General features: G+C 34.9%; 1 protein-coding gene across 1 annotated transcript; it reads left to right on the top strand.

The window, feature by feature from the left end:
* The first annotated feature begins 1757 nt into the window (after positions 1–1757).
* RAD51AP2 (RAD51 associated protein 2) lies at positions 1758–9308 on the top strand. The gene is made up of 3 exons (XM_027623818.2): positions 1758–5022; positions 5379–5459; positions 9014–9308. Exons 1-3 carry the CDS (start codon positions 1758–1760, stop codon positions 9130–9132), a joined length of 3465 nt encoding a protein of 1154 aa, XP_027479619.2. The 3' UTR covers positions 9133–9308.
* The last annotated feature ends 1641 nt before the right edge of the window (positions 9309–10949 follow it).

The raw sequence follows: 10949 nt of genomic DNA, 5'->3' as shown, positions 1-10949 counted from the left end.
TGAGCTTAAGCCCCACGTTGGGGATGGAGTTTACTTGAAAGAAAGAAAAGAAAGAAGAAAGAAAGAAAGAAAGAAAAAGAAAGAAAGAAAGAGAGAGAGAGAGAGAGAGAGAGAGAAAGAAAGAAAGAAAGAAAGAAAGAAAGAAAGAGAGAGAGAGAGAGAAAGAGAGAAAGAAAGGAAAGAAAGAAAGAAAGAGAGAGAGAGAGAAAGAAAGAAAAAAAATAGTTTGTTCCTAATATTATGTTAGTGCACGGTTAGCTGAGCAAATCAGTCCCTATGGGCTGATCACAAGCATAGAACAGATTGTATTAGTATGGAATGTAGAATTGTGGGAAGTCTGAGGTAAAAAAAAAAAAAGGAATGGGATTCAAGATACATAGAAGTAGCACTTTGAGGACTCACTGATGTGTAATTTGAACAACTGCCACGTTCTTATTGTTAGTGTTGATGAAGTGCTTATCCTGCAAGGCTTTCTACAAATTCAAGCAAACATTTCTCTGGAGGAATTTACAAGCCAAAGTAATAGCAAATACCCAGATTGGAAGTCACAATATATCTAAGAGTATTTTACAAGACAGGAGGCTGATGAACATCTTATTATGTAAAGTAGTGTGCTAGTCATATCCTGCCATATATGCTCCCATGGCTTCTAAAATTAGGATCCCTCTTGCACATTATTGTGGTTCTTACAATTTTAACCAGGGAAAATAAAACTGACCAACTTTGAAACAATCATCAAGGGGATTGAGGTTTTTGATGACTGAACAGTAATCACATGTTTCTTAATAAAATAAAGTAAACATTTTGAAAATTATTTTTTTCTTATGGAATTGACAAGAAATCAGAACTGACTTGAAATAATTAGTATTCTCAAGACAGAGGAAAAAGAAAAATAATGTCCATACAATTTATTAGGTAGGAGTCAGAACTGTATCATTATTTATGCTTACAATAACTGGAATAGTTGAAGCATAATTTTTATCTTTAAGTTATTTTATCCACAATATTGGGGAAGGAAATCCCACAGCACATATGAAAACGATTTTTCTACTGTTTTAAAGTGAAGATTAATAATCATCTGGATAATTACTTCCACACATTTTTTTTCCCCTAAAATCTTCAGATTGTTAAATACCAGTGCCTTCTTTCCCCTAAACATACCTTATTAGTGAGGTGGAAATCTGATTTTAAATGCCACCGGGATGATTAAGAGCGTTTTAAAAGTTATTCCAGACACAGAGCGGTTTGGTCCGGTGCTCACAAAACTACAGTGGAGAAGATGCTCTAGAGCAACTGTGGAGAAGCCGCTTCTGAGGTAAAGAGAATTTTAGAATTTTAAAAACAGAGTTGTTTCTGTTCTCAAAGAGAGAGAGAGAGAGATGGAGAGAGAGAGAGATTCTGACTTTTCCCTTAATTCTACCAGAGGGAAGAAAATACTTAGAGCCGCTATAGTCCAGGCACCAGCAAGAGGCGCTAAAAATAGACAACGTAACGGCCGCGTGCGCGTTGTACTTGGAGGGAGAGACCACCCGAGCTCGCGAGCTTAAGGTAGAGTGGGGGCGGGGCCGGACGTCTGGGGCGGGGCCGGGGCGGGGCCGGGGCGGGGCTTTCTCGGAGGCTGGGGCCTAAGCCAGCCTCAGGGGGCGTGCCAGGGGCGTGACCGGGGATCGAGGGGTGGGGGGTGAGGCGGAGCCACCTGGAGCTTACTAAAAACCAGCCCGACAGGAACCTCGGACAGATCACCTCAGTTCGCTGTCATGTCGCTCACGCACTCCACGGCGCGCGGTGCCGAGTTCATGTCCTCTTTACCGCCTCCCGAGGACCCTGATTCCCAACCACCCAGTAGTAAGCGGCCCCGTCTGAAGGAACCGGGCAGTGCCTTTGAGGTGGAGTGGAGGCTTCCTTTGGTGCCTCGCTTGTCCGAGGTGGAAAAAGTCTGGCAGTTGTCGCCCAGACCCTTCAGGACGCCCCTTGTTTCAACTAATGTGCTTTTTGATCACTCCACAGACTCGTGTGTGGAGAAACCAGTTAGTGGGGAGCAGATATGTAATCTGAGATGCCCAAACGGCAAATTTGAGATGAACAGTTGTTTGCAGTCTCTCCCCTCACAGAGTTTTGATTCTGGTTTGAGGGCTTCCGGAAGGTCTTGCGAAGCAGGACTGTATGACAGAGAAGTTGTCAGTGTGCACTGCGGTGATAGAGCTGAAGTAGAGGTCGGTTCGCTCCTGCCCAACGCCTCTCTACACGATAGACCTGGACTTAAAAACGCGGATGGAAAACAGTACTTAGTCCAAGGGAGAGACAATATTCAGGAGGACAATAGTTATGTAAAACAGACAGAATACTTATTTTTGGATGTTACGTTTTGCAAGGAAACCAAATCAACATTTCATGATATTAAGAACAGATGTAAAGCTGACAGTGTTATGCCATCAAATAAAAAAGAAAATAACATCTCAGCATCTACACTAAATATATCAAAATCTCAAAACCAGCCCAGCATAGAAATTGCCAAACCCAGCTATTTTAGAGATGGCAGCACAATAAGTATCCCTGAGTTTCCAACTGATTTAAATAGCAAAATGTCCTCTGTCTATTTAAAGGAAATAGCAAAGAAAAAGAATGACAAAAACGAGGCATATGTTAGGGATTTCACAAACATTTACTGGTCCCAAAATAGACCTGATGTTAAGAAGCAAAAGTTACAGGATGATAAAAACATTGTGGATGCTGATGCGGAAAATATTTTTTCTGCATGCTATGAAAGTAACCACCAGTCACTCAGCAACCAAAATATTTGTGTGAGAAAAAAAGACTTGATCAGTTTAAACTACTATAACCACAGTAGTATCATAACTGATGTAACAGAGTCTGGAAAGAATTTCACTATAATACTAGGGAATGCAAACTTGGGAGAAGTAGAAACATGCCTGGACATTTACATATTTACCAGATTAGAAAAATCTCAAAGCCAGGACTGTAACATTAGACAGGTTTTGGAAAAAAAGAGGGAAAGTTGTTGGATTATGAATAATTACAGGACTCAAAGTGAAAATATTAAGAAAACTGGAGAAAAATTGAATTTTCTACAATTATTAGAAATAGATATTTTAAGCAAAGAAGATTGTCACTATACAAAAGCCATGAATATACATGAAAAACAATCAAAACCTCTTATGATAGGAACACTTGGTAGCCGAAAGGCTTTAATAATTTTTTTTTGGTTAAATGGTAAAGGAGAAAACAATAATATGCTAGAGTTAAGATACTGTACTACACAAAAAGACTTTCATTTAAGCAATGTTTTTGGAAGTGTCATTATGGCAAATTTTTGTTTTCATGAAAATACTTCAGAAAATCAAAAAGATGATAATATTTTAACCCGGTGTGAAATTTTCAAGGATAAAAAGCAAATTGATCTTCAAAATCTAATAATTAAGAATATGAATGTCAATAGAAAGAATATGTTAAGCATATATTTACAAAGCAGTGTTTCAGAACCTCTAAATAGCATATTGAAAAATGACATAGTTTCTTTGTTCAGTAAGTTTGACTCTTTAACAAGAGTTGAAAATGATTCTAAATTAGAGGAGAGATGCATTGTCAAATGGATAGTGCCTTTGCATTATTCAAAAAATATTATAGAGGAAAATCATACTATAAAGCTCGTAAGGATTTTAACTTTTTCAAGACTATTAGAAGATAGGAAACTTATGTTAGAAAAAAGAAAGTTATTTAAAACTGATCAAGTTTTTGAAAAGTCTAAGAAAAAAACCATCAATTCCTTCAGTCTGACAACTAAAAACAAACAGTTTCCAATTTTTGAAACATATGAAAAAATTCCTCTTTTAATGGATTTTGATGATGTGGATGAAATTTCTTTGGCAAAAGGAATTTACAAGAATAAGAGTTGTCCTGAACAATTCATAAATGAGGAAAATTGGGCTCACTGTAGTCCTAATGCTGTTAAAACACATGTTAAGTCTGGTTCTCCATTTATACAGAACAACCATAGATACATTAATGAAAAATTTTATGAAATAAATATGTACAACCAAGATTTAGATACTGAAAGAAAACAGGAGCATACTAAGATCAGTAGCTTTAATTTTAAGTGCATATTTGAAGATTTCTTCAATATTAGGCAACAGGCCAGACCAACAAACCACGACTTAAAACATAGTGAACAAACCAATCCTAGGACTATAATCGAAGTGTTAAATGTTGGGAGCTTGCTAAGTGAAATCAAAGGAAAAAAACATGACTCAAGTTTGAAGGCGGAAGTAGAAGTCACAGCACAAAGTTTAACAAACAGTTGCCAAGTTAACAAAGATATTATGATAGAAAAGGAAGAGAAAAATAATTTTTATTCAATGGATGGCCTGTTTTGTATGCAACCAGTTTCATTAATGAGTAAAAAAGTAAGTGTGGAAGAAATTAAATATGTTAATCAAAATAATGTAGCTGACGGAAATGAATATGAGAGTGTTTTGCAAGACAGTGAGTTGGCTAATTCAAAGCATTTTCATCCAAAGAATGATTCTACAGAATGTGTTAATCATCAGTTTGAAACTGATTTGAGTCTAGGGAACAATGAGTGTTTTCAGGACTTAACTGCTGAGTGTTTATCAACACAAGCTCAGACAATAGTGAACGATTTTGAGATGAAGAGTAAATTTGATTTAGTCCTTGAAGAACTTCATATGTTTCATGAAATCAGTAAGGAAAGCAAAATTCTAAGCGCTGTGGAAATAAACAATGGGCAAGAAAATTACTTTAGAGAAAATAATGATATTGAGGAGGTAAAAGCGGAGATAAAAAAAGATGAGGAAATGGTTACAGTCAACAAAATATGTGAGTCTTCTTTGCTCCGTGATGCTATAACATGTCCTAAGATGCCTCAAAGACACCAGAGTTTATTTAAATGGAAAACAGTACCTGATCATGGAGAGCAGGAAGTTCCAAATGAATATAGCTGTCCAAGAACACTGGAAGAAGAATTTTATTCTACTTCCAAGGAAGGTATGAAATTAGTTTTAAAACGTCTTTTTCTCATGATAAAAAAATGGCTGCTTTTTTTCTGTGTAGGCCAAATATATAATTTTTTGAAAAAGGGAGAGAGAGGTAAAGAGTAAGACCATATTTACTGATGCACATTATTTTCCCATGAAAGGCTGTTCAAACATTAAATAACGTCCTGAAGTTGAAGTTCACAAGGGATGAAATTTTTAAAAGGAGACTTGATGAGTCCTGCTTCATTTATCTATAAATATTAGGAGCCAACAGGAGGAAAATTTTCGAGAAAGTAATTTGTTTATAGTATTGACATTTTATGTAAAAGTTACTTTTTGCTGTAACATACTGATTTTTATTCGCAGACTGTGAAAAACCTTCACCTAAGAGGCCTGCTTCTTTCTCTGATGAACTTGAGGAAAAATTTAATTATTTACTGAAGGGAGGTAAGATTTTTGGTTATTTTCTAGAATACCTTCTAAGATGATTATTGCATTTTGTATTTTTAGCACAAGGAGAATATCCTCAGGTTGTTAGAAGATAAATACAAAGATTTATCACTTTTGTAACCATTAATAGCTTACTGATGCAAATTCCAATAGTTAAAGATCAGCTAAAAATGTAAATGCCATTTAGAACGTTACTGGGAAATGGGCTCTACAAAACGGTGTTTCAATATTTGCAGTGATGCATTGCAATAACTATGTGATGAAGACGGGGTTTTTGTTTTGTTTTGTTTTTGGTCTAATAAACACATCTAATGTGTGTAACATTAATTGACAAAACCAAAAAAGGCGTTTATCTAAGTTGGATTTTCATTGATGAGATGTTATTCCCAATTACATATTTATTAGCTATGTTCTCTATTCTTTATTATGGGGCTCTCTATATGGATATTTTATTTAGTAATTAAAAAAATTATTATCACTTATTAGTACTAAAAAATAAAACTAAAGAGAAGTTAAACAACTAACTTTATCCTTTGCCTAAAAGGTCTATGACACCTGAATAAAACACACTAAGTCTAACACCCATTTTAACTTGTAATACCAATGGGAGTGAGGTAGGGGTAGGGTTAGAATTAGGAAAGTGTTTTCTAAAAGACTAAGTTTTCATGTGGTCAGAAATTGCTGGTATTACACCACAAGACTAGATCTAGAAAGAGTAATGATGTAGGTGAAATATATTTACCAAAACATCTTTAGTCGTGCATCATTTCTCAAAATATTTTTCCTGGCCTCTCAACATCAGTAGGACGCTATCACCAATACCTTTATTCAGTCACTTCAGAAGTGTATCTGTTTCTCTTTTCTTAGTTTACAGTGAGATAATCTTAAAAATTAAGCCCATTCCTTGGAAGGTCAAAAGCCCCTAGGTAGTCTCTTCTCCCCTGAATAAAGGGAATAATTGAGAGAACAATACTCTATGAGACACAAAGCAGAGTGGTAGAATTAGCTTGGAAAGGTTGTTTTTTCTAGCACAAACAGAAAGGAAGAGATTGGGTTTAGGAATGTATTTTGAGATAGAAAGGAAGACTAGGGAGCTCATACTCATATTATCATCATGGTCATAACTGTAATAATGGAATGGATATATGAGGAAAATTGAAGTATGTACACAAACTGGAAAAGAAATGTTACATTTGTTAGGAATATCTGAACCCATCATACTCTATTGTGCCTTCACAAGAAAAAGAGCCTTGTCATGAAATACGAAAAATAATGTGTTATGAAATATGAAAAATAATACGGACAGCCAAAATTATTTAGTACTATGTTAAGACAGTCATCTTGGATTTACATTCAAAGTGCATAAAAATGGGGTAATTTTTCTGAGACTTGTTAAAATCCATAGTGTAAGGAAAAAGTTGGGAAATGGTGGAAAGCGGGGCTAGTAAACATGGACTAATTCTGCCTAGGTAGAGTGGGTGACTGCTTACGCAGCGTGATTTTAAAGGCATTGGGAAATGGTTGGCTCCATGCTGATGCTGAAATGTTTTTGATACCTAGCCAGTTATCATCATGATGCCTCCAGTTAAATTTCTACCAGTAATGTCTCCAGTGCATCCTCTCTCTCCTTTCTCTGTGGTGTAGAAAATGCAAGTAGTTTGAAATTATTTTGAATATGTGAAATAGGCCAGCCAGTCAGTGCACCAGGTGCTTTATATATCATTTAGCACCAAAACTTCCCTAACTTTAATGTACATACAAATCACCTGGGTGTCCTGTTCAATGATTCTGATTCTTTTGGGTGGTAGGCCCTAAGATTCTGTATTCCCAACGAGCTCCTAGCAAATGTAGATGCTGCTAGCCTATGGACTATATTTCGACTTGCAAGGATTTAGAAAACATTTGAGTTAATATTATTTCTAAAAGATTACTAATACATTTTATGGCTTTTTTAAATACTGATTTTTTTTTTTAAAGATTTTATTTATTTATTTGACAGAGAGAGATAGCGAGAGCAGGAACACAAGCAGGGGGAGTAGGAGAGGGAGAAGCAGGCTTCCCACCAAGCAGGGAGCCCGATGCGGGGCTCGATCCCAGGACCCTGGGATCCTGACCTGAGCTGAAGGCAGACGCTTAATGACTGAGCCACCCGGACACCCCTAAATACTGATTTTTTTTAACATGTTTAAGTTCAATTAGTTGACACTGATTTTTAAAATGAATAATTTCTGGTAGTATGTTTGAATGTTTACAATTGTTAAGTAGTACAAAGCAATAAATTAATCTGGTGTACAGTAATAATAAAAGGGATCACAACTTATTTATAAAAGGTAGGAAATCCAAGGAGACAAAGAAGCGTATCCTTAGAGCCACAACTTGATGACTGTTTAAGGGCATATGCTTTGCAAAGGGCCAGCTGTTGACACAAATTGGTTTGGTGATTTCCTACCCATTGCAAAATTACCAGAAGTATCTGTCATATTAGACCATGAAAGAGGAAAGCTATTCTTTGAAAAAAGTAATCAAATAGACTAATCATGGCTTTGTTCTGAAATAATAATCTCATAATGAAGAAGTCCACTTAGCATAAATTGCTGAAATTATCTAATTTATAAACAAATCTAGTGTATCAGAAATGATCCAACAATTTTGTTTTATTTGGACAATCCCCTATTCTTTAAAAATTGAAAAAACTAGTAGTATGCTTTTTCTCTTTTTATAATTAACTTTATACTTTTAATGTTGAACAAAGTATCATAAGCTGATTTATAGTTATTTTTGTGGTAAGTTGTTTTCTCCCTATTTACCTATAGTTAAACTTTGTGTTTATATTTTGCCAGAATTATTATTAGGTTGATTATACCATTTTCAGTAAAATGTGCTATTATATTAAGATCATATAATTCATTAAAGCTGGCTTAAAGCTTGATACATTTTTAGCTTTACAGATGTACTTCACTATTTTTTTTTTAAAGTGCTCTGAAAATTAGGGATATTTTTGTATTTCATTATCAAGAATAGTTGATCCTACCTGTCTGGTCAACTGATTGTTGTCCATGAAATGTTTTGAACTTTTTTGAATATGATAGTATGATGTTAAATAAAAATTTCAAAAGCAGAGCCCTCCATTAATACATAATAGATGAAATGCATTTGTGCACTATTGTTGATAATAATCTCTATTAGAAGCCAAATGAAATCATTAACAGTATAGCCTACTGTTTAGCTTCTAATAGAAAAATGACTTGGTTTTTAAAGCCACAACACCAAGTTAACTGTAGACTTTTGTTGTTGTTAAGTCAAACTGCCTGACTGGAAAGCTGATTTTATTTAGTTGCTATTTTATGTGGGAAAGTTACTTAACTTTGTTTATGCTGAGGTTTTCACATTTTAAAAATGGAGATAGGAAAAGTAAACTAATGTATTTAAAGCACTTAGCTCAGTGACTCAGTAAATGTTGCTAGATGATGATAAGTAAGTGAAACTTTTTAAGCTTAGAAACTACAAGTAATTTTTATTCCCTCATGCACTTTTATTGTCTTATATTTTAGGTAGTAATTTTTCACATGGAATTTCAAGAGTACTACCTCTTAAGACATGCAGTCGACCAATCAGAATTGGTTTGTCAAGAAAAGCTAAGCTTAAACAGCTTCATCCCTATCTGAAGTAAATGTTGTGAGAACTTAAAAGAAGACACTGGACTTTAATATTTCAAAACATTTCACAAGATCTATAAATCTTTTGTCTCTTACTTTGGTTAAATGCTTTCTCCTGGGTTGAGAGTTTTGAGCTTTATTTATTATGAAGTACGCAGAGGGTTGTGTGTGTGTGGGGGTTGTGTGTGAATTGTCTAATTGCCTTTAAATGTTACAAAATATTTCATTGATATTTTCATATTAGATTACCATATGTACATTAAAAGCTTTTCATAATTCATTAAACACGTCATCTTATTATATTTCATGATATGTATGTGTATGAAGCTTTTATGGAGAAGAGTGATACCCTTTATAGGTTTTTCAAAAGGATCTGTGACTCGTAAAAAGGTAACAAACCACTGTTCTAATCCACTTCCCTTATTTTTTCAAGTGAAAAATAGAGGTGCAAAGAGGATGGGTAAGTTTTTAAGAACACAAAATTAGTGTCAGGATTGGGATAGAGGCACTGTCTGAAGAAACCTTTCCTACTTTTCTCTGCATTCACTTTATAATTTTTATTTCGTTCCCCAGAGTCTATCTTTGGCCCCAGAGCAGAATTATGACCATGTAGTGAATACCTAATAATTTATTCACTCATAAAACAGATACATTTTAATACTACCATTGTGTTAAGTACAGAGATAGAATACAAAAGAAGACATGTAAAAGAGACTGCCTTATGGAACTTATTTTCTCTGCTTGAGATTGGTAAAGAAATGTGGAATATACTTAATTGAAATGTAGCCATCAGTAGAATAATATTTTTCAAAACACTATACAGAGAAGTAACAATAAAATGGACTAGGTAACAAAAAGTAAGGGAAGGAGGCATCAAGAAAACATTAAAAAACAGAAAGCATACGATACAAGAGGAAGACTAAATGTATCAATTCACAAAACATATGTGACTGGATTAAATTATCCTTTTACAAGATAGGGTTCTGAAACACACTAAAAATATCTTAAATTCAGCTGTATTCTTTAATTACCACCCCCCAATCAGGTACTTTCCAACTTCAATATCTTGCTCTGATTTCTTTCTCCCCTGCAGACCTCACCACCTTCTCAAACACTATAAACACCTTGCTAGAATGAATGCAAGTTCCTTGAAGGCAAGATTCTTTCCTCTCCACCCACTAATAGAGCCCAAGTGCCTAGAATAGTACCTGCCCTTTGTAAGTAACCATAAAATATTGAATGAACGAATGAATTTCTACACCTGCTCATAATTCCTATGTCTTTTTGAATTCTTTTTTTTTTTTCAAGATTGCATTTATTTGAGAGCAAGCACAAACATGGGGAGGGGCAGAGGGACAAGCAGACTCCCTGCTGAGCGGGAAGGAGCCTAAAGCAGGGCTCAATCCCAGGACCCTGAGATCATGACCTGATCCATCCAGGTGCCCCTTTTTGAATTCTTAATAGCTTATGACCTTGGGCAAGTCCTCATTTCTAAAAACAGGATAACAATAGCTCATGGGGTCATTGTGAAGTTTAAATGAGCTAATATATGTTATGTATTTATAATAGCTCTGATACATAGTAACTTCTCAATAATGAATAGCAATATGCTGATACATAGTAACTACTCAATAATTAATAATTATTTAGAATGGTTGACTTTTTCTTGAATTTTTTTTGGATCATGTATTAGATTATTTCCAGGAATATGCCTATTCCTTTGAGTCTTATGAAGATGTTCCTTTTACTTTTTTTCAACAAAGGTCCTCATCTATCTCTTTTTTCTTTTTATTACTATTATAAGCCCCATTTGGGTTTTTTTCTTTATACA

This window comes from Zalophus californianus, chromosome 8 (assembly GCF_009762305.2).
Source record: "Zalophus californianus isolate mZalCal1 chromosome 8, mZalCal1.pri.v2, whole genome shotgun sequence".
NCBI lineage: Eukaryota > Metazoa > Chordata > Mammalia > Carnivora > Otariidae > Zalophus > Zalophus californianus.
Note: the sequence above shows the minus strand (reverse complement) of the source record. Positions and strands in the feature narration are given on the sequence as shown.

Coding starts and splice junctions, on each gene's coding strand:
- RAD51AP2 (XM_027623818.2), top strand. CDS start 1,758: ATGTCGCTCACGCACTCCACGGCGCGCGGTGCCGAGTTCATGTCCTCT. Junction 5,023..5,378: donor TTATTCTACTTCCAAGGAAG/GTATGAAATTAG, acceptor TTTTATTCGCAG/ACTGTGAAAAACCTTCACCT. Junction 5,460..9,013: donor TAATTATTTACTGAAGGGAG/GTAAGATTTTTG, acceptor CTTATATTTTAG/GTAGTAATTTTTCACATGGA.